This window comes from Phragmites australis, chromosome 9 (assembly GCF_958298935.1).
Source record: "Phragmites australis chromosome 9, lpPhrAust1.1, whole genome shotgun sequence".
In the NCBI taxonomy this organism is placed as follows: Eukaryota; Viridiplantae; Streptophyta; class Magnoliopsida; order Poales; family Poaceae; genus Phragmites; species Phragmites australis.
In genome coordinates, this window is record NC_084929.1 from 35,696,517 (window position 1) to 35,720,597 (window position 24,081).

The following is a 24,081-nucleotide window of genomic DNA, read 5'->3' on the forward strand; positions in this document are numbered from 1 at the left end:
TGCTTTTAAAAAATTTGTCAATAAATTCTATCTATGATTCTATTAACTCATATGCTCGTTTCCTCTTTTTCCTTGTTTTACTGCCCGATGCATGCTTTCTAGGCCTACACGATATGATATCAAGAACGTTATGAAAATTGAAAAAGGAACATATTAGTTATTTATTTGGGCAGGAAGAACCGGAGGAGGATGAAACGAGTGATGCATCGGATGAGACGCTATTGCATCTGCATTACACCTTTAGGATTCTTAAAACTATAGTTTTATTGAGAAATCAGAAGCAGTACAAGCAGATAAAAGAGGCTAACATTATTTACTCAAAGTGCAAGCTACTTGCCTCCTTCAATCCAGCAGTGGCAAAACTAGTGGTTGGTGTGCATGAATTGAAGCCTTCGCTTCACCTGCAAATCAGTGACAAGAATCAGTCCAGCAAATTGATCAGTTGCGATGTTGAGCACACGGAAGTCTTGGCAAGACAGTTGAGCTGTTTTCGCGGCCGATGTGGATCCTTGTACCTTTGTGTCAACTCGTTGATCGCGTCGCGTCTCGGAACGAAGCAAACCTGCGGCGCGGGCGCGCGGTCGGCGGAGGCGACGACCAGGAAGCAATGATTTGATCGTGTTGTTTTTTTCCTCCCAACCAATCGACTGATCGAGTTGCACCGTCGCGGTGAGATGGTCTTGCGTTGTGGACTTGCGATGAGTTGTGGAGTCCATCAGGGCATCAGCCATCAGGCCCAGTGGTCCACTAGCACAGTAGCAAGCTCACAGCCATCGCTGGATAGCTAACTCAGGCCGGCCCATTCACGTGCTACTAGTTGCCTACTGGACAGCTTACTTAGGCACTGTACATGCTGCGCCCCTGGGATTTGAGGCTCGAGACGGCCACCCCGCTCAAGTCTTTTTTTTATATTTTATACATTAATATTTAAATAAATAAATTTTTGATAAAAAAATTATAAAATAGACGCTTATCGCCCTCTCATAAGATGGCTAGGTCTTTACTGTCTTTTCAGAGGACGGTAAGCAGTCTCATGCAGGGCTAACAGTCCTCTAAATTTAAACTAAAATTCTTTAAAAAAACTACTTTTATAACTTTTAATAATTGGTAGGGGCTCAAATAAATTTTCAAAAATTTAGAAAAATTCACTAATATTCATCCTATGTGATGACTAATTTTCAAAAATATTTCTAGCATTAGACTATATAGTGAAAAAGTGAGTTATGTTGTGTCAGACTGCTTACCGCCATTTGAAAAGGGCGGTAAGAGCCTAATAGAGATCTATTTATTTAAATACTAATATTAGAAAATATATAAAAAAAAAAACTCACCCCACTCGCTCCAAGGCCAGCTATTCTAATCTGATTTATATGCTTATAACCTAACTACAATCTCAATTCAAGTTTCCCTCCACAGCCTGACCCGACGGATACAAACATCTACATCCACTCATACAAGTAGACTCATTTATCAGTATTATAAAATTATTAACATACGAGCAACTAATCACAATCTCAACTCTTGCATCTGCTCATACTGCCTCACATTTAGCCAACCAAATAAAAACTCATTTCAACCTATCCAGACAGATACAACCAGTTAAACACTTTTCTTTTTAATAAATATAACTCTCTCTCTCTCTCTCTCTCTCTCTCTCTCTCTCTCTCTCTCTCTCTCTCTCTCTCTCTCTCTCTCTCTCTCTCTCTCTCTCTCTCTCTCTCTCTCTATATATATATATATATATATATATATATATATATATATATATATATATATATATATCTATATATATATATATATATATATATATAGCTATAGAATATACTATTCTATGGCCGAACTCAACTCACACATCCGACCCAACCCGAATGACCCGACCCAACCCAACTGCCCAAATTGTGAGTTTTTTTCTCCAGTTTCGACCTGTGGGGTTCGCGCCATGAACAATGGCGCGGATATTGTAGCGCGAACACGGCCAACATCCGTGCCATTGTCCATGGCGCGTCTGGGGTCCGCGCCATAGACAATGACGCAGATATTGTAGCGCGAACACGGTCAACACCCGCGCCATTATCCATGGTGCGGACCCCAAGTCTCAGAACTGGGGTTCATACCAGTTCCGAGACTTAGGATCCGCGCCATAGAAAATGACACGGATATTGTAGCGCAAACACGACCAACACCCGCGACATTGTCCATGGCGCGGACCCGCCTTCCCCTCCAGTTTCGAGCCCTGTGGTCCGCACCATGGACAATGGCGCGGAACGCGTCCAGTGCCCTGGCTACAGAATAACCTCTATATATATATATGGGTGATTCATACAAGCAAAACTAGTACTAACAATCAATCACACCCATACTAGTCCTGTCGGTTGTTGGCAACAGAATAAACGAGGAGAAGGAGCAATTCAGAGCAGGCGAGACTGGATGGTTAATGGTTCAAAGTGAACGACTCATGAGTAGAAGGATTATACAGTTGAAAAATGCGCGGGCTTGCCTTTATATATATCTTCTCTTACAGGAGGAAAGCCCTTCTTTCTTGTATGAATCTACAATGGTACAACACGGTACAGTGTTTGGGGAGAATGCTTACACGGTTGTATCGACTTCAGCCAGCTGCAATAACTTCCAAATGAATGCACGGCTACGGCTTGCCTAATTGTGCACAGTGTCTTCAAGGAAAAGAAATTGAAAGAAAAGAGCAAAATTGGCCTTCTATGTCTGCACCTTCTGGCAGCTCAATATCCAATATGCGCAAATTTGCATCTTCTTCAGGCAGTCCAACTATCTGACTGCAGGGAAACGAATTGAGGCCAGCGCTGGATATCCTATCAAGCAAACAAATGGCAGAAGCAACCTTCTACCGAGTATCATTTACTTTGAATTTTATCACCCCTGGAAATGCAAATGCTACTTGAGTTTCATGAAACGAAGACGGCAAGACAGGGTAAACATTTGTAGCAATTTTAACTATAGTTGGTTCCAGATGTTTACCTATACCATAGGAATTTTCAGAAGAATGAGTGAGCAGCAATAGAGACACACTGATATGGCGATCCCAGCAAGAAAATTTTGATATAGACGATTGTTATCCCTACTGGGGATGAAAGCCCCCTTCAGTACGTTTGTAAGCTCAAACACCCGGTATGACAGCTGCAGTATAGATCACGAAATGAGCATCTTTTCTATGACTCTGTTTAATGCAATGAGTTTGAAGTTGGCAAACTTACAAGAAGATAGATCGCTGTAGTAAGCATGAAGTTAAGCATTGGATAATCTGGTATGAAAGAAAGAAGCCATTTTGGCTGTCCATTTGGCATACTAGACCTGTAAAAGAAGCTTGGTCACAGTGTGAAAGAAAAACAGAAACTCACAAAAGTAATGAACAATTTTTCTAATTCAGTCGAATACACTACTGCTACATAAAAGAAAGATCAATTGAACAAATTCTGATTTTCATTATTGACTCTTAACCTTATATTCACCATGCTATAGGATACATATTACAGCATTAGTGAACTGGAAGTTCCCTCAGTAATTAGGAAAAGAAGAACATATGCAGCAAAAACTCAGAATCATACCTGAGCCAAATGTGGATCTGAGAAATGTAAGTCTCTAGTGTAATCTTGCCAAGCCAACTGTCAAAAATGTAGATTAAATACTTAGAGATGGAGTAAGCAAAGCAAACACCTGAACAATGTAGTGCTAAAAAGTTAAATACTTACGCGAGAAGAGCCAAGGAGGCACTCCTCAACTGCTGGGTGCAATTGCGTAGGCAGATATAAGCACTGTAAGAAACACGGTTCTATGTCAACTGCAATGAAACAAATTGCTGTCGCATGCCATATTGATTATGAATTTATATTAACATTTTCTTATACGTACGTTATAGGGATCCATGACGTGTAGGGATGGTACTTGTTGTATGTAATTTTGTCTAGCTTGTAGATATATTCATACCACAGATAGGCCGCCTAGAAGAAGGAACAGAACATCTTGTTAGTACAGCATTTTCAAGTTAACACAGCAGTGTTGACTTAAAGAACTCAACCTAGTCAGCACAACAACCAAGGTAAGAGATAGTGGAACTTACCATCAACGAAATAGTCACAATGGTTCCCTTGATTGATAATCTAACCTTAGTCTCAGATTCTTCCAGCTTCTCCATCCATCTTTCAACCTGTTTAGGATAAAAGGTTCTGTGTTAGATTAACATGAGGTAAACAAAAGAAACAAATGTGAGGAAGAAATTTACCGAAATAACCTAGAATATCTACTACTCATGGATGCAGTTTGAGAGGGAGAGAAGGATAATATAGATCCATATCTGAAATACTTACATTAGGGTGGAAGTAAGCATAAATCATTCCAATAATCCATATGTATCGATCAAGGCCAGATCGGAAATGCCACTCATGTAACAGGGGTAAGTTTGCCTTAGAAGGCTCTGGATCTTTATAGCCTGAATTAAGAAAAAATATTTATAGTCGGTCTTGAACTCCTGATCCACAACTGAAAAGGACAATGCCATACGGAAATACAAGAATAACTTACCTAGCAGAAATGTAAAGGGGAACCACAATAGTTCAAATACCCCAGGGATTTCCCATATCAAAATTACAGACAAGAAGCAGCAGGCAATCTTAATAGCCATGATTGATGGTATCTCATTGTATTTGTTAAACAGACCAAGCGATCCGTATACCATAAGAGTAAATAGGGTGTGCATGGGGCAGATATAATATAGCATGAGATCATTGTCAAGGACAATGCAACAGAACGCCACAAAGAAATTTAGTCTCCACATCATCTGCGAGAAAAGTATAGTTATTGGTCTAGTGTTTGAAAGGTGCTAACAAGAAATCAAGGAGACTTAAATTCATTAGAACATAGCAGAAACTAAGATCAAGGTAGCTTCGGCACCTGAGAAAATCTTGCAATGCTAAAGTCTTTCTTGATATAGTAATATGAGAAATTGCCAAATCCAGTCATCCAGACATAGCAAGCAATGAACACACGGATTGCATTATATATTTCTGAGGCAGCAAAATAGTGATACATCAGAAATAAGACCTGGAAATACAGAATGAATAATTAGAACACTCTTGCAACCAGAATAAACTAATACAGAACCTGTGTAAGACAAGCCAGAAAAAAATCCAAAAATGTTACTGCAGTAATCGTACATTTCTGTGGCATTTAGTTGTCGTAACATACAATAGAGAAGAAAGCTATTGCAGTAGTTCTCACAATAAAATTGTTCCATCAATATATAGTTATAAACTTGAAAATGCAGTCTGGATACAGAAAACCAGATTGTGACCGACAAAGGATAGAAGGAACAGCGCAACAATGGATACACTATTATAGCGCAAGATACAGATTCACTAAAGGAAAACCAGAAGACACAGCATACATGTAGTAGAAAGGATCAATGTCTAACGAGTGCATTTTAAATGTCATCATACTCAGAATCTCTCAAAATCTCTAATGATAGAGATACCTAAAAATCACATTATCAAGAAAACTAAAGAAGTGAAGCAATATCACTAACCTGCATCCACCCTTTCCATTCCTCAGTTTGGTGGCGATTAAGATAGAGTATGGACTTTCCTGAAAATGCTGATTTTTCATGGTGCTTCTTAAGTGAAGTAAGTCCTGATGCTATGATGAGAAGAATGTACAAAAACAGAAACAGATCGCGGTTGTAGCTCTGTCAAAGACAAAACAATGATTACCATGCAAGTAAAAGACACGACGAGCATGTAAGAAACGGATCATAGTAGACACAAAATTAGAAGTAATAAGGGGAATCTTCAGCAATCAACGCCTGCTGCAGTTTACATGTACTGCATACTACAGTGCTGAGTGTCAGGAGTAACTAACAGGAATAACAGTATTACCTTCTTGCTTTCTGGAAATATGTTTGTCCGATCACAAATGTAAAAATAAACCAGAACAATGCCAACCTCAGCCCTGAAAAATGGTTAAAGGGCAGATAAGTATCAGCAGATGATCACATATCCAGAAGGCCAAGAGTGGATGGCATTAATATGATCTTACATGGCTCTCAATACAGCACGGTTTTCAAGCAGAAAAGACTCGTCCATTGTTAAAAACCTACAGCTCCCAACCACAGAGACATCAATATTTCAAGAGTGTATGTGCTATAATCCTAGTTGCTTGTGTTAGTCCTTTAAACAGTACCGTATTAAGTTCGCTTTGGTAGACATGTTCCGGAACTTTGTAGGTGGTGATTTTGACTGGCCCCCTTCAAGTAACACCACCTTGTCATCTTCCTTGATGGTTTCATTATCCAAATTAGCATCCGAATGACTGCATATGATAAAATAATGCAGGAGCAGGGGGACATCAAAAAATTGTTCTTCAATTAGTTCATGATGTTGCTGGATCTAAACAAGAAAATTCAATTGCAGTCTTGGATAATTTGGAACAGCAGTATGCAGTTTTGGCCTTGGACATTTACTAACTAATACATTTTGCTTGATGAGATATACCGATTCAGATCTGTAATTCTAAAGGTAATTAAAATCAAAGTGTCTGCAAAGAAATCTTACACTTTCCCATGAGATAAAGATTTTCTGTATTCCAGGATTTCAGAATAGATCCATGCAATGAGGACAGGGAATAGACCAAGCAAAAATGACACCTGCGATAAAGCAAAACATTGAGTGCCATAATTCCATGCTACCATTACGAATGAGCCTAGCTGCAAGTTAGTTCATCAAAAGCATCAAACTAGGGAAATCAATAATATTGCTTGTTTTGTGTTGAGGTTATAGTAACACTCGAATCCAGCTCCCCAGAATTTCTATTTCTATATTTGATTGTTTTGGCTAGGGAAAGGACGTTCTATCATTATATCCTGGGGTAGTGGATATGTAATGATGGTGTGTTTGTTCCAATGATTTCCAGAAGACAACAAACTTCTTTTTTTTCATATCACAGCTCAACTCCACACATATCGATTTAAAATTTTAGCCAACTATCTTCGATGATCAAGCTGAAACGCCTACCATCGTGATAAACAGTAAAAAACTAGAAGGCAATTAACCTTGACCCCGTTCAAAACCACAACCGCACAGCAAGAAATAATGCTACTCGTAAGTCGTAAGAATGTAAACAACTTGAATGCTACGAAACCTCCCAGGGGAGCAGCAGCCCGCCCACCAAACTCGTTAGGTACGAACTCATGCGCCGGGGCATGGCGAAGGGGCCACTGAATTCTTCCCTGAATCCTGGAGCTACCTTAAACCATGGCATTAAAATCGCAACCATGTGGATCATTCTACCCAGCATACAGCTAGCCAGCAGCAACCCACAGCTGCTTCATACTTCAGAACTACCTCCACGCACACGAATTTCGTACGACTGCTTGCAAAATTCGCTCGGCTGGAATTCAAATCCCCAGAACATAGCAAGGAACGAACCAGCACAGGTCGCCTAGATCTCACTCGCGTTAACGGAGCAAAACGAAACGAAGGATGAGCAGAGAGAGGCGCAGTGGAATTTTCTGCGCGCGCACCTGCCCGGGCGTGACGGGGCCGAAGACCTCCATTCCGCTCACACAAGATCCCGAATTCCCCCCAACACGGCCGAGGACGGATCACGCCAGATCCGGAGCAGCCTCGCCGAGCCGCCGTCTGGGATCAGATCATGGCGCGCGAAGAAAAACGGGCAGCAGAGATGGGCGGGTGCGGGTGGGGAGAGCGACGATGGGGATAGGATTTATATACGCGTGCAGTGGCGCGGGCTAGACTATCCTGCCGGGAGGAGCTGGCGCTGGCCGGTGGCTGCTCGGGGGAGGAGGAGATCTGAAGCAACCGCGGGGCTGGGCGGGACGAGACGGTGGCTGGTCGCGGTCGGGCGGGCGGGGAGAGGGAGAAATGGTGGGGAAAAGGCAGGTGGTGGTTGCGTTTGGTAACAACCTTCCCTTTTTATTTTCCAGCTTCTTTCATAGGCGAGATCTTGTCGTCCTATACTCGTTCCGCTCGCTCTTACATACGCATGCCTTGTCAACATGATTTATTTATATTAACATTTGTATGAAAAATAAGTACAATTTATGATATGAACAAGAAAACCAATAGATGTTTGCGGATTTCTTTAAGCTTTTTCTCTTTTAATAAAATTTATAGTAGATCTCTCTTGTGGCTTATGTTAAAAAACGGATATATAAATATATGATAAGAGTAATAGATAGATGAGATAAGTTATATATCCACAAAAACCTACAAAGTTGTATTCCTCGTGCTACTATTTTTTTTCCTGAGAGGAAAGTCTCTTTTTGCATGTGCCTAGGTTGGATGATGGACCAAAGGGGATTGGGCTGATTGAATATTAGAGGATTGTGGTGCTTGGTGAAGCGATGACGTGACAGGACTCTAGGAGGGTGTTCTGTACTTTTATTGCTTGGTGGAAAAGGGAAATGGTAGTGCAGGTTGGTTCTTAGGAATTTAGAAGAGTGACAATGTGGCAGATGAAGAGAAAGCGATATGATTTTCTATGGATATCTCCTCGCAAAAAAGGCGCATTTTTTTTAATCATGTGTTTGCTTTGAGACATGCTCACTCTCTAATGAGGAATCGTGGTAGATAGATAGACACTTGTAATTATGTAGAATTTAGAATGTGAGAAAGTTTTTAATGGAGCGTTTAGATAAAACGTAGAAAAAACACATAAATTTGAGGAGAGAGTTTGACACAAAGGAAACTTTCCAATAAATTGAACTTTTTGCTAGAATTCCTCCAAAATTCCTATAGAACAAACCATTCCATATGAATTTTAGAGGATTTATAGGAACACAATCCTTTATTCCAAAGGATTTCATAAGAAAGTTTCCTATAGGATTCAAATCCTCCAAAATTCATTTATTTTTCCTAAGTTCTAAAGGGGGCTTGACTTGAACAAACACAAGGCGAGCCGACAAAAAGCCTGAGTCCTCTTAGGTAAGACCCCCAGCTCAACCCTTTCGTCTATCATTGTCGCCGGTGCCTATACAGGTCTAACCCTTGTCGTCGTGTCGTGCCGTGCCGACAGCTAAACAAGGCGAACCCACGTCGGTCAAGCATGCCTAATTCTATCGCCATCGATGCCGCAAATCAACCTCAGAGCCAGCCGTATGTGTAGTAAGGTAGTAGCTAATTTTTGCTTGGATCCACGTAAACCCTAGGATCTTGATGCTGCCAAATCCCGTTTTGACTTGGCCGGCCAATTGTCTGGCCAGAGTCTCTGCCCCCGCCAACCGTCTCTGTTTGCCCACTTCACTCCTTCTCCCAGCACACGTTCGTCCTCCCCCGCCGTCTCTTCTTCTTCTCTCCTACACTACATGCACCTTTAGCCCTGTATGGACGTGGTTAAACCTTGTGCATTAGTGACTGACTCATGCGATCATTTAGATGTACCGATCTAGGCGCATGGGAAATTATTGTCAGGCCTTCTCCATTTTACTCCTTGAGAATTTGAGGCTCTGATACAGATAACAGTTCCATGAAATCAAATATCTGTTTGGTAGTCTAATCATGACCGTCTGGGGAGTAATAGTGCAGAGCTAATTGTCACGATCAATTGAGCTTAACTATTTTATTGGACCGACATCTGACACGTCACCCCTCTCTCTATTGTGTGTGTATATATATATATATTATGTGCCTAAATTTAATTTTAATTCTAGTTAAGGTTACGTCACTTCAGTTACAACGAAAAAAAATAGAGTTATAACCAAACGTAAATAAAAATTAAATTATAATTATAATTATACTATGCATAAACTTAATTGTTAACGAATTTCTTGCCTAATAATATACAATCTAAAGACCACGATTTTAATTAGTACAATTTAAAATGTAACTTCATCCCTTATATATATTAATTATAATTGATTATAACTTGTTATTTTCTCGTGTTACAATTATATACTTTTGAACGTGCGGTTTTAACTGATCTACCTAATAGATTGTAACTAATAGTTTTTTAAGTTATAACGGAAGGTGACATAATAATAACTACAGTTAAACCTAGACACATAATAGACTCGCCGCATATATATATAGAGAGAGACACAATATATATATATTATGTGTTAAGACTCAACTCTAGTTACTGTTGTGCTAACCTAGTTACTGTTGTGCTAACCCAGTTACAATCTAAAAATAGTAGAGTACAATCCACAAAACAGGGAGTCACAAATAGACATAAATAAAAAAAATTAGTTACAATTGCGTTATGGACGAACGTAACTTCTAATGATGTAATCGTAGTATAATCTAAAACGTAACTCGTTGACTTCTCGTGCTGTAATCATATATTTCTGGACGTATGGTTGTAATTGTTCTATGTAACGGATTTGTAACTAATAGTTATTTGAGTTGTAACTAGAGCGTGATGCAATAGTAAACTACAGTACACTAGACGCAGAGCAGACTCACTGATAACAATAACAAGAATAATATAATAATAATAATAATAACGACAACACTGCAAGTTAGCGCTAGCAGCCTGCAAAACATGCCTCTTCCTGTACGACATGCAATTAGACCAACTTTTAGGGTCCGCAATGCAAAAGGATCCAAATGGAGCATTCGCTTATTTGCTACCGAAAACCTCCGAGTAACATCTTATTTACCATTCTACTTCACATATATAGATTTAGAGGAGCCCAAGTGCAGTTGTCACTTCCTGATAGTGACAAATGAGCGAATATCTTAATCCAAACAGAACACTTCAGTTCTCACTGTTTGGGACTCGTCCAAAGCAATCGAGCTTACACCAACTCTAAATTCTATGGACCTCCTGGATACACCAAATCCCAAATTTGAATCCTCTTATTCTGATAAATAGTAAATCTTCAAACACGTATGGGATGTTTAATTTGGAACGGAAGTACAAGATGACACAATAATGATATAAACAGTATTATGATAAATAGTAAATCTTTATAGTGTTTAAAGTCAGAATACTATATTCTACTGTAACAGACACATTTTACTGTTGCCCCTGGATCCCCTTCTCGCTCTCTCCTCGGCATGCTCCGAGCTTCCACTCCACCTCCCCAAGGAACAAAAAATCTCACCCACCGAATCGATCCGCACCGCACACGAAACCAATCACACATCAAGTATCGTCTGAGGTCTCGGCTCCTGGCATCCGTGACAACTCCAAGTAGTTTACCTTGATTTCGTGGTCCTTGGGTTCTTGGATTCCGGGCTCTCTCTGTGCGAGATGTTGTCTCTGAGCTGCCCAAGAGTGTCCATGAGCAAGAAGGCGTTCGATTCGGGGCAGCTGGCCTCCGGCCGGTGCTGTTAGCCCGGCTGAGCCGCCACGCGTCGGCGGCGCACGCCATGTGTTTGCTTCGTTGCCTCACCCACCCAGCCAGGTTAGTGTCTCTTGTTTCTGTTGGTTTACTGCATCCAAACGGTTTAGCTTGATTTCAGTGGCGGTGCTGGAGCGAGGCCGAGTAAATAGTGTGTTTGTGCAGGCCTTGCTGCAATTGATGTGCCCGCACAGACGATTCCTATTGCGACGACTGCAAGCTTCCCTGAACGCATTTTTGTTTCTTCACTGCTGGAGATTGTCTCGGATGACTTACTCAAGCTCAACAACAATCTGAAATCGGTGAGCTTATTCTAAAGCCACATATTTAAGAGTCTTCTTTCTCTTTTTTTTTTCCTTTTCAAAAAGAGCATTTTTAGGCTATACATGTATGATTGAGTAGTATCTCTTTTTGTGAGCGCAATTACGAACCTAATAGTTATAGAATAAATTCTACATGTTCGCATCCAAAGGTAGCATATTCCATTCAGTTGTGTACAGAAATCGGTGAGCTTATTCTAAAGTGAGACACATCTTTAAGAATATTTTTCTTTCTTTCTTTCTTCAAAAGAGCATTTTTATGCTATACATGTATGATTGAGTACTTAATCTTTTTGTAAGTGCAATTGAGAACCTTATAGTTAAGAGGAACGCCAGTAATGCATATTCACATTCTGCATGTTCAAATCCAAAGGCAGCATATTTCATTTGGTTTTGTACAGAAAGTGCTCCCAAAAATATATTGGCATGCTATTTACTGGCTATATCATCTGCAATTGCCTTTGTCTCTGACGCGTTCCTCAAACTTGTGGATAGCAAAAGCAAAAAAAATATATATATATAAAAAAAAATCGTTAAGTATGTATACTTGACTAGTGGAGAAAAAAAAATTGCCCTAAGTTCATGGAGTTTATTCAAGGCAAGTATGCAATGAAGCTCCAAAGGAAAATAAGTAACCATCATATGCTATCCGCAAGTGTGCATCGCTGCACCTGTTCTTTGAAAGTGGCCTGGAAAATGACAGGAATATAGAGATGATTAAAGACATTAACAGTTGCATGTATCCCTTTCAAGCGTCATGCATTTCTTCATGTGCCAGCCCCATATTTTGATGACTTGGAGTTTAGCACACCACATGTGGGTGGATGAATTTTGCAGTTTTGGTGGCTCTTATTTGTCATTTTTGCGACCAGCATAACTTCTTTTACTGCCTTTTTGTCCTTTTCTGCAAACTTTAGTTCATTTCTTGAATTTTGACATGCCTCCCAATCTTGTAAAAAAAACTAAGTTAAGTTTCATGCACTAGTCTGTTCAGCTTAAAATGAGAAGTATACTCATACTTCACCACTTCCCCAGTCCTCCTCATGCCTAGGTTCCGCCAGGTCTACGATATTGACTCGATGTGGGTCACAATTATTATTTCTAAAATTGTGGTGGCCAAGTATTGGACTAAGACCTTGAGCTTTCATAACGTATTAAGTTTCATGCACAAAGTAGCTCTCCCAAAACCTTAAGTTTTTGTGAAAAGGTGGGCAATATACTCATACTAACATTTTTATTTATCCACAACACAAAAATATCTTGCTTAAGAACTATGTCATGACAGCTTTACAGCCATTTATCTGTAGATCATTGTTCTCTGTATAATTAAGGTATAAATTTCAGAGCATTGCAATCATATACGTATGCCTGCACTAATTTGCAATATGTTACAGTTATACATGGTTATTGAAGATTCTTTTTAGTCTTTTATTAGTGAGCTCCTATCTGCCTCGACAACTAACTGATATAACTTCAATAGCTTGTTGGTGCAGAAAATCCAATTTTAGTTTCTGCAACAGATCAAATTTTTGGTGCTGGTGGAAAGAGGTTAAGACCAGCATTAGTTTTTCTGGTGTCCAGAACGACTGCTGAATTAGCTGATTTGTCGTTAGTTCCTTTTGCTGTTGCAGCTTTACCATTTTCTAATAGGATATTTTGAAATTATGGACTCCGACATTCTGGTTTTGCAATCCAGGGAGCTAACTACAGAACATCAACACTTGGCAGAGATCATAGAGATGATTCATACTGCAAGTTTGATACATGATGATGTCATAGATGATAGTGGGATGCGAAGAGGTACGCACAATGTTCTTTTATGAACAAGTCAGCCATCTTATATTTACTAATTGGAGGCTCTTTTTGGTGCCTCCACATTAATCCTAGGAAAATCCTAGAAATTCTCATAAAAAAGCAAAACATCCGACCGTCGAATTGATTGATTGACTAACTGTAACCATAGATCAACAATCAAAAGAAACAAAAGATTAAAAAATAAATCATAGAGTCCAACTCCAAAACTACTTCTTACCTTGCTTTTCCTTTCTTTTTTTTTTGTTATAGATACCCTTTGTCCAACAAAGTTACGTTAGCAAACTCCAACTTAGTTACGTTAGCAATCAATACACTTTTCCAAATCAATTAAAATATGCCAATTAAATATACGTATAATCAAACATTACAAAATGAAAACAACAGAACACAAACATATTACGGATTCTCACATAAAAATAATATCAAAGAATTTATAATGTATTTCAAAAAATAATATGAGATTCGGTGACGACATTAAAAATAATAATAATTTCAAAAAATCAAGAAACAAATAAAAATCAATTTGCATAACACATAAAATGAAAATTATAAATTAGATCTATTCACAAATAATAAACATGATTCCAATATTATGAACAAAAATTACATTATATTTTACATCCTAATATTTAAATATAAATAGCTGATGTATCTTAACATACAACCATTATTAACACAAATATCTAGAATTCAGCTGTAAGCTAAATTTCTAGCCTGTGCAGTCGCACAGGTTGATGCGCTAGTATTGTTAATAAAAGCCATTCTTTTTTCCTGTCGTTTTTATTTTTGTTGTTTAAAGTTTCATGTAATGGGGAAGCTTCATGTTTGTTTCATTTACACTCGGTGTTATTCATCATAATGTAATGGTTTGGTGAGGGGATCAATAAGTTGACCAATTTATTCTAAACTAGATCTGATTTGCAGGAAAGGAAACGATCCATCAGCTCTATGGAACACGGGTGGCTGTGCTTGCTGGTGATTTTATGTTTGCCCAATCTTCTTGGTTCCTTGCAAACCTAGAAAACATGGAAGTTATCAAGCTCATCAGCCAGGTACCACATGACTTGAGCAGGTTTTGATCTCTTCTTTAAAATCGCACATGCTTTGTCCTTTATTAAAATTTGGTGTGCTAACAGGTAATCAAGGATTTTGCCAGTGGTGAGATAAAACAAGCATCTACTCTGTTTGACTGCGACGTCACCCTTGATGATTATCTGCTCAAGAGCTATTATAAAACAGCATCTCTGGTCGCAGCAAGCACAAGGTCTGCTGCCATATTTAGTGGTGTCGACACCACTATATGTGAACAAATGTATGCATTCAGCAGGAATCTCGGGCTCTCTTTCCAGGTAGTAGATGATATTCTTGATTTCACCCAATCAGCCGAGCAACTTGGGAAACCAGCAGGCAGGGAAACCTGACAGCCCCAGTCATTTACGCGTTGCAAGATGAGCCACGGCTAAGGGAGGTCATCGATTCCGAGTTCAGTGAACCTGATTCCCTAGCTACTGCAATAGAGTTGGTTCATCGAAGCGGCGGAAGAAGAAGGGCTCAGGGGCTTGCAAAGGTGAAAGGTGACTTGGCCATACAAAACCTGCAGTGTCTTCCGGGGAGCGAGTTCAGAAGCACCCTTAGAAGGTGGTGAAATATAACCTCCAAAGCATTGACTAGCAGCCTCGCCCGGTCTCGGAAGTAAAATCTAGATGACTCTTTACCGAAAGATCCCTACGAGACTCTGATTTACCGAAAGATTCCTACGAGACTCTGATTCATGTTATACTTTTCTGATCTAACGGCTGACATGTGTAACTGAGAGAAAAGAGAAGGCACGTGGCATATACGAGAAGAGATCTTTCTGTAAGCCCGAATCCTGACCGAATCCTATAGATTTTTTCCCCCTCGGTCTCTCTAAAAATCAGATGCAGCCGTACAGGCCTCCATGCAGGATCCATCTTTTTTAATAGTATCATGTTGGTTCCGGAAGATAATTGATGCAGCAACATCACATGCAACCGACATTGCCGCGTACCCACCAACCTCGTGGGAGCATTTTTTTTAGCATTTTATTCTATTTTTTCAGCACATGTAATTGCAAGGTAAATAAATTAAAGAAGCATACTGTATAGTTTAAATTTCCATTTCTTTTGTACTTGTAGTAGCGGTTTTCTTTTGGTTATGGGCAGCGGTGAAATTATTCTGGACGAAGTACTACGCAAACAACATGGGTCCGCCCCTGCTTGGCGGGCAAACGGTTATTTTCTATGTGATGAAGGCCATTTTGACGCGACACCCAACAAATTCTGTGATAGTCACGGTCGTCCTCTCTTTGCAGCCGACTGTTAGACGCTAGAATTACTGTAAGCTACTTTAGTATATTTGTGCGACTCCCTGGTGCTAATCAGTTAGTAATCGCTAATACGAGCAGAGATGTTACTGCTACCACTACATGCGATGAGTGATGAGCTTAGTGGACTGTGAAATCTAAATGCCAAATCAATGACGGGATGGACACTGATGAGGACATAGTCACGTAGAGAGATAGAGAGAGAGAGAGGAGAAACTCGCGTACTACCAGTACAGCATTGGCAGTAAAAGACATGTTGCCTTCTTCATACGCAGAGACATGTTGCCTTCTGCATACGCAGAGACATGTTTGGCACAACGCAGCTAGGTTTCGGCAGGTTTTTCCTCTTGCAGTGTCTGGGATTTGGGAAGGGCGTTCCCCTTCTGCGTTACAAGAGAAGAGAGAGAGAGAGACTTGAGGCTGATGGCAAGCTAGGCCAAAGTGTGATTTGAAGCCAAGGTTATTGGTTGGCATTTCAATTCCATCACAGGTGCCCGCCACCTAAACCACGGCACTCGTGTTGGAGAGCCTCACCAGACCAACCCCCAACCTACAGCGATCGCAAATGCAAGTGTCATGAGCCGACGCTAACGCAATACAGCCCAACTGTCTCAAGCTAAATGCTACCATGACCAATGAACAAGAAAGGCTACGGTAATATAGCTCCATCGAGGATAACTTTGTGGTTGTCGTGCTGTCATATTCTGTATTCAACTCTGCTATACGTACGATCGAAGCGGCTGGCTACGTTACGGCCCGCGTACTCTAGCACGGTCGTAACAATGAGTTATAAGGCTGGGTCGTATGTATAGCATTTTTCTTTTTTATTTTACGACTGGTTTAGCCAGTTTGGTGAATATTTTGTAATATTAGAAACATATTCTGTTTCTACATCTTCTTCTATTATATTATTATTTAAGTGTTAAAAAGAATCATCACGTTTGTTTTTAAAATTACGAAATTACCACATTAATTAAGAAAAAAAATATATAGACTACTTATTGTTATGAATATCTAACGATCTAGATTAACCAAAAAGTCTATGTTAAATATGATTAATAAATAGCTCAATTCGAAATTAAAATTATGAAGAATTAGCCGTTCGATTTTCAAACAATTCGGGAAGCACACTATCTAAATAAAGAGTCTAAATAAAATAAAATTATTAATAAAAAATACTAATTTTTAATCAAGGTTATCATGACGAAATATTGAGATGAGACTAGCCATATTATTAGCGTAGGTCACCTCGCTAGTTTAATAATTTTTGTTGTTAAATAAAATCTAAGATGAGAAATGGAACAATGTGCTTTCTAAAGCTACTAAGGTTATATTTGGTTGGGATTTTGCTGACTTTTGTTTATCAGAAGCCAGCAAAAACTCAACCAAACGGCTGGCTGTTGAGCTTATTTTTAAAAATTTGAAAAACTGATTTCTAAAGAAATAAACTAAAAGCTGAGAAGCAAACTGAGACGAGTTTTTTTCTTCTGATTTTTATATACTGAGAAACTAAAAATTTATTAAAAAACTAATAAAAAAACTATCAATCAGAAAATAAAAGGCAAAAGCTAGATATTCAACCCAAAAACCAAAACATCGGCTCAACCAAACAGGCCTAACTAAGGCGTTGGTAAACTCGAGGGGTTAGATGGAGGAGCGGTGGATCACACAAAGATGCAGATCGGACGGTCGGCAGCCACCCAGCAAGTACACCCACTGCCTCCTTATAACGCCAACAAGCCACCAACACAAGAAAGAAATCTCCTTCCCTTCCCTTTCCCCCCCTTGGCTTCGCTTCTCTTCTCGAGCGCCCCACGCGGTGACGCGGTGAGATCGGGAGGAGGAGCCGGGGGAGGAGGCAGCGCTCGCAGCCCTAACCAGGCCTCCCTCCCCGGGTGCTGCTGCGGTCGCTCGCCACCTGCCTCGGCGGGCACGGCCCCCGACGTCCCCGATCCCTCGGCGCGCGCGGCGTCGCGGGGGAGCAGCGGAGAGTGCCGTGCGCGTGCGCGTAGTTTTGAGTGGTTCGCGAGGCGGGCCTGGGCTCTGCGGGAAGGGGAGGGGTGTTGTTTGCCAGCGGTTTGGTGGGAGATCCGGTGAGCGGGATGCAGCGGAAGAAGGTGGATTTGGTTTCCAGCGATCTCTGCTCGTTCCCGTGCTTGTTTTGGATGTGTGCGTCGTCTCTGGGTGTGGTGGGGCGTACAACATATCTCAGTATTTCTCGATGTTGCTGCTTGCTGTCGATTTCAGTTTTAAACTGCAAATAAGCTTGAGTAATCGATTGCTCCGTTTCAATTTTTTTCTTGAGATTTTCTGTTTGGTCTACAAGTATTGATGAGACTCTTTCATGATCGTATCCTTCGTAGAGTCTAAATGTGATCTGGTTATTGCTGTCAAATAGAAGGCCAAATGCCGCGTGAACTGAACGATGAGTTAAAAAGCTCATATTCACATGCAAAAGTTGACCATTTCCGTGCTTCTTCGAGATGCCATCTGTCCCAAATTAAACAAAACCGCGAGCTGTTGCTTTGTCCTGTGGGTGCACAAAGTTGTTTACTTTGCTTGTGGTGTTCTTCGGACATGCCCACGAGCAAACGATTTCATTAGTACAACTGTTGATTTTCGTGTCCACGGTAACTGCTTAATGACGCTTCTGTTGCATTGTGTCCATTCCAAACCTATGCCTATCTGCAATGGTTTTGCAACCCCACCATTTATTGTTGACGGCTGAAGTTCTCTGTACTGGAGATTTGTTCAAACAGTTCGCTGATTCAGTGTGTGCAATTCGTTTTGCAGAGTTCTGCAGAGGCCGAGTTTTTCACAGAGTATGGGGATGCAAACCGATACAAGATCCAAGAAGTCATTGGTAAGGGAAGCTATGGGGTTGTGTGCTCTGCCATTGATTTGTACACTCGACAGAGAGTGGCGATCAAGAAGATACGAAATATCTTTGAGCATGTCTCTGATGCCGCAAGGATCCTTCGTGAGATCAAACTTCTAAGGCTCCTAAGGCATCCTGACATTGTTGAGATCAGGCACATTATGTTACCTCCCTCGAGAAAGGACTTCAAGGATATTTATGTTGTTTTCGAGCTTATGGAGTCAGATCTCCACCAAGTTATAAATGCTAACGATGACTTTACGAAAGAGCATTACCAGTTCTTTCTCTATCAATTACTCCGGGCCCTCAAATACATTCATACTGGTAAGAAACCATTTCCTTTATATTTCCTTGTGAACCATTACCTGAATCCCTCAACTGGTGAAATTGTGGTCGTAGTTCAGTTATGTATGAACTGATCAATTCCCTTTCATCTCTTGCTACATTTTAACTTATCATGTATTACACTTGCATAAAGGACAGTCACCTTGCTCTTCATTCACCTAGGGGCAACAAGTTCTGCTTCAATCTAAAAAATCAAGTAATGGGCTAGTTGTCGTTGCCTCGGTGACCAGATCTAGACAAATCTACATTGTGAACTTGTCAGCAAATTCTGACTTGTTACCAAACCTGACTTGCTTCAATTGCAGTAAACTCAGAGCTGATATAATTGTAAATATTTTTTTCAAAACAACTTAGAAAGCAATGGGGTTCGTCTCCAGATCGTTGATGATTTTGGTGGACTTTTTTGTTTTGCATTTTGCATTTTAAATGAGTTTATGCTAGTTTACTATGGTAGCTCTCACTCTTTCCCTGTATGTTTCCTTTCTAGATTACGGTCATATGACAAATATGCTTATCTTGGTCTGCATTCTATAAGTTTTCTCAAAGAAGTTTTCATTTTGAGCTATAAATCGTTGCAAAATTATGACAAAAGCAAATTATGCTTAATTGAAGCATTCACGACATGCAGACAAGACTACTATCTGCTGCAAGCTCCTTTTTTTTATGGCACTTTCTTCATTGCTTAGGACTTTTCTAATCAGCCCTCTGATAAATACACTGCAATGTGGTTGGTTAATAAATATTTAGCCCATCTAATTGTTGGAGGCATTAATTTGTCAGCAGCCATATGTGTTTTCCACTTTTCCTCTATTAACAATCTGTGAAAAATATTACTTAGCTGCATATCTCACTTTTGCATTTTGTAACCACCATTTGTGCTGATATTGAACTTATGTAACTGCAGCTAATGTTTATCACCGTGACCTGAAGCCTAAGAATATTTTAGCAAATTCTAACTGCAAATTGAAAATATGTGACTTTGGACTAGCACGAGTTGCATTCAATGATAGCCCAACAACAGTGTTCTGGACGGTATGTTACAAAAACAAAATCACTGCTAACTGATCGAATTGAAATATCATGGATATCATATATGTGCCTTGCAGGATTATGTTGCAACCAGATGGTACAGAGCACCAGAGCTCTGTGGATCCTTCTTCTCAAATGTGAGCTTCATAATTCATTCATATCATTTATACTGATATGATTCATTTTGAATTGTGAAAAGCAATGTTCGATGGCCTCATAGTATGAGTCACCGATTGTGATTATATGAGCATATAATTAACTTTCATTTTCTTTGACAATATGAGCTTATAATTAACTTTCATATCACTTTTGCCTATAATACTAGCTCCCACTCCTGCATATAATTAACAATATGAGCATATAATTAACTTACATTTTATTTGTATGTCCAAATTAGTTGTATGGTGAAGTATTTTTGAATTTTACCATTCTCATATCACTTTTGCCTATAATACTAGCTCCCACTCATGCAGAGATGCTTTTGTTTGCATCTCCTTATTAATAAATTTTGTTATGGGCCCAACTAATTTGGACATACAAATAAAATTTATGCTAGGATTTCTCAAGTTCATTTCACATGTGAGAGATATGTTTTAATAAACTCTTGGTCCTTTTTAGGTAGAGGTTTACGTTGTTCTTTCTTGTTCCATATGTCATTTTCTATTACATGATTCATTTTCATGAATGGATCAGTCTGATTTCCTTTTTTGTTCATTCTGTACTACACACAAATAAGAACCAATAACATGTTGAATAACAACTTTTACAATAATCAGATGAGCTTTTCTTACTATTCAGAATGTTTAAAGTGTTTTACTAGTACGTAATGCCAGGATTTTGGTTTGCTTAATATATTAATGTGTATTATATTATTCTTCCCCCAAAACAGTATACACCAGCTATTGACGTTTGGAGCATTGGATGCATCTTTGCTGAGTTATTGACAGGGAAGCCTTTATTTCCTGGTAAAAATGTTGTCCATCAGTTAGACTTGATGACTGATCTCCTAGGCACACCATCAATGGATACAATTTCGCGGGTATGGTACTATAACCAGGGGAAGACTTTTTTTTGTGTGTGTATGTGTCTTGAACAGCTTCAATGATCCCAAAATTGAAACCTATTGTTTGTCTTCCTTTCAAGGTCCGGAATGAGAAAGCTAGAAGGTACTTGAGCGGCATGAGAAAGAAAGAGCCGGTTCCATTTTCTCAGAAGTTTCCTGGTGCAGATCCTTTAGCACTAAAACTCTTGGAAAAGCTTTTAGCATTTGATCCGAAGGACCGTCCGACTGCCGAAGAGGTCCCTTTGATGCTCTTTTTTCGTTAATCATTATGGCATCTCAGTTCATTTTCCTCTGTTGAACTAGGCCTGTGATGTTGCCTGCAAACCTAACTTGGTCATCTTGAGTAAGTTGTGACATTTTATTTCTTCAATACTTATGTTTTGTCAGGCATTGAGGGATCCATACTTCAAAGGCCTTGCCAGGGTTGAAAGAGAACCATCCTGTCAGCCAATAAGAAAAGTGGAATTTGACTTTGAGCACAAAAGAATGTCAAAGGAAGAGATAAAGGAACTGATATTCCGGGAGATATTGGAATATCATCCGCAATTGCTGAATAGCTACATAGATGGCACAGAAAAGACAACCTTTCTCTACCCAAGGTTCTAGCTTTTCCGTGTTTGCACATGTATGGTGCTTTGCGCATGCATGTATTCAGTAATGATTTCCTTTGTTTCAACTCTTTGACGTTAACACTTTCTGGCTGTGTTTATCCAGTGCTGTCGATCAATTTAAGAAGCAGTTTTCTCATCTTGAAGAAAGCGGTGGTAACGGCCCGTCAGTTCCAATGGAGAGAAAACATTCATCCCTTCCCAGGTAATGTAGCATACTAGCATCATATTCCGGTAATGGGTTCATTTTCCCCCTACCATATTAGCTTCACAGCCTCACTGGTATAAACTGCTCTAGGAACACTTTCAAGTGCATCTCAGTTATTCTCCATATTAAGGTACTCCCCCCGTGACCTGGGGGGTCAAATGATGAAAGAATCTTGTTCTGGATTGGGTAAGAGTTCATTCTCAGGATGGTGAAGTGGGCTATATAAACTTGAGAGTGAAGTGACGAGGCTAGATGATCACTAGTACTGTACTGTACATGGTCTTGGACACAGGATAATACCAAAGGTGTTTCTAGGAATACGTGGTTGTGTCAATGTTGTAGGGTTGGGGTGCACACAATTGATGGTCAATTTTCTATAGGATAATACCAGAGGTTCTCGAATTCAGGTAAACTTGTTGTCCAATCCTTTGTCGCTAATTGCTAGTCACAGGGTTCTATGCTCAAATCAAGCTGAGAGTAGATTAGTATGCATTCAGAATGTTCATACTCAGTTGCTCCATCTGTATGTTGTTCTGGCCTTTGTCAGTATGATTTAATTCAGGGAAAGCCTGTGGCTTTTACTAATCTTCATCTCCATTTGCGCAGGACTACTGTTGTTCACTCAAATCCAATTCCTGGCAAGGAAAAACCTCTTGTTGCCTCATCAAGGGCTTCTCAAGCTCCACAAGGGCTGCGAGCAGGTGCATTGTGTTCATTTATTAGGTGTGATCTGTTGATATTTTTCAACCTTTGGCGGCACGTTTCTAAGATTATTTCCCATTTGCCAGTGGGACAAGGAAGAGCTGATGGTTCGGTGGTGAATTCAGGGTATCCTCCCCATCAACAAATCCCAGAAGCATATGGTTGTCGTCAAATGCCTGCGAGTGTGGGCACACAGGCCATGGGGGCGCAGGTCTATGCTTGCGCAAACAGCAAAGCCACGCCTGATGTTGCTGTAAACATGAGGATGCCCCCGTTCCATGTTCCAGCTGGCCCGAAGAATAACCCATTAGATAGAATAGCATCAAATACTACTGACATCTACACAAGATCTCTTAACGGCATTGTTGCCGCCGCCGCCGCATCAGTAGGCACTGCTACTGCTGCTACTCACAGGAATGTTGGTGTTGTGCCCTCTGGCATGTCAAGGATGTACTAGCTGGTGAAACGTCCTGGATTAGCCTGGAAGAAGGTGGTGGTCAATATTATTATGAATATAAGCGGTCCAGAAGAGGTGGTCGCAGAGTATTGACCTCTTCCATATATGTTGTCTGTACGCCGTCTATTCTGCCAGAAACTGTGCTATTTCATGCACAACTGAAGGATTGATTAATTGATTTATTCCAATGGAAATTACTTTGTTAGAGTAAGCACACAGAGAGTTTGGACCTTGAACTCGAGCGCCATGGCGCCTCCTCCCTGGTCCCTCCTGCTCTTCCTCTGCACCTTCATCTCGCTCTCGGCAGCAGCAGCAGTGCTCCCCAAAGAAGCCTTGCCAACAAAGTCTCCTGGTGCCTACGTCTCTCGCTCTGGCTCATCCTCGTCACTCCGTCTAACAATATCTGAAAAAAAGTATTTTTTCTAGATAATCATCTCATTCGGTTTACCCTTTTAACAAAACATCTTAAAAAAACGAGATACTCACCTCGTATTTAGATATATCTTCGACTAAACATGCAACGAGGAGAACAATAATAATAGCAAATTCTATAGGATTCTGTTTAGAAATATCTTTATGAGATTAATAGCAAATTCTATAGGATTCTGTTTAGAAATATCTTTATGAGATCTTACCTACGTTATACATCTCATAATCTAATAACTGAATTAAAGAGAAGATAGAATCAGAGATGGTCAAATGCGTCAGTCGTGCCGGCCCGGCTTGGCCCGATAGGCTGGATACTGTAATGGGCCGTGCTGTGCCGACCCGCGTGCTGCGCTCTCGGCCTACGGCACAGCTCGTGAAGCACAATACCGTGCTGGATCGGTCCGGGTACGGTTGCGACACGATAGGTCGTGCCAGACCGTTGGGCGGGGGCGACGCGACCCGACGACGCTGCGGGACCGATGGCCAGGGCGGGGCGGGGCGGGGCGGAGCGATGAGGCGGCACGGGGCCGGGCCGCGAGGTGAGGCGGGGC

At 40.4% G+C, this 24,081-nt stretch overlaps 2 protein-coding genes and 1 pseudogene across 5 annotated transcripts; 2 read left to right on the forward strand and 1 right to left on the reverse strand.

Annotated features, from left to right (window-relative positions):
- Positions 1–2,468: 2,468 nt before the first annotated feature.
- LOC133929490 (protein REDUCED WALL ACETYLATION 3-like) lies at positions 2,469–7,944 on the reverse strand. Its single transcript, XM_062376258.1, has 16 exons — positions 7,547–7,944; positions 6,579–6,670; positions 6,208–6,336; positions 6,064–6,120; positions 5,904–5,976; positions 5,555–5,713; positions 4,924–5,073; positions 4,555–4,810; positions 4,341–4,462; positions 4,094–4,180; positions 3,886–3,974; positions 3,726–3,788; positions 3,582–3,638; positions 3,231–3,327; positions 2,995–3,153; positions 2,469–2,895 (listed from the first exon to the last, which is right to left on the reverse strand). The coding sequence occupies exons 1-15, from the start codon at positions 7,577–7,579 to the stop codon at positions 2,995–2,997; spliced, it is 1,623 nt and encodes a 540-aa protein (XP_062232242.1). The 5' UTR covers positions 7,580–7,944; the 3' UTR covers positions 2,469–2,895.
- Positions 7,945–11,017: 3,073 nt separating this feature from the next.
- Positions 11,018–15,672, forward strand: LOC133929492 (solanesyl-diphosphate synthase 2, chloroplastic-like; annotated as a pseudogene).
- A 1,898-nt stretch (positions 15,673–17,570) lies between these two features.
- On the forward strand, positions 17,571–23,312 carry LOC133929491 (mitogen-activated protein kinase 10-like). Of its 4 annotated transcripts, XR_009911604.1 has the most exons (11): positions 17,571–17,928; positions 18,605–19,013; positions 19,939–20,066; positions 20,141–20,200; positions 20,953–21,102; positions 21,207–21,362; positions 21,514–21,725; positions 21,841–21,939; positions 22,147–22,349; positions 22,549–22,643; positions 22,731–22,775. XR_009911604.1 is itself a non-coding variant. In XM_062376259.1 (10 exons), exons 1-10 carry the CDS (start codon positions 17,914–17,916, stop codon positions 23,099–23,101), a joined length of 1,695 nt encoding a protein of 564 aa, XP_062232243.1. In that variant the 5' UTR covers positions 17,571–17,913; the 3' UTR covers positions 23,102–23,312. The 4 variants fall into 4 exon arrangements, 3 of the variants coding, with proteins under 3 accessions (XP_062232243.1, XP_062232246.1, XP_062232244.1); XM_062376259.1 differs by lacking the exon at positions 22,147–22,349 and having other exon boundaries at positions 22,731–23,312; XM_062376262.1 differs by lacking the exons at positions 22,549–22,643; positions 22,731–22,775 and adding an exon at positions 22,033–22,093 and having other exon boundaries at positions 22,135–22,169.
- Positions 23,313–24,081: the final 769 nt, after the last annotated feature.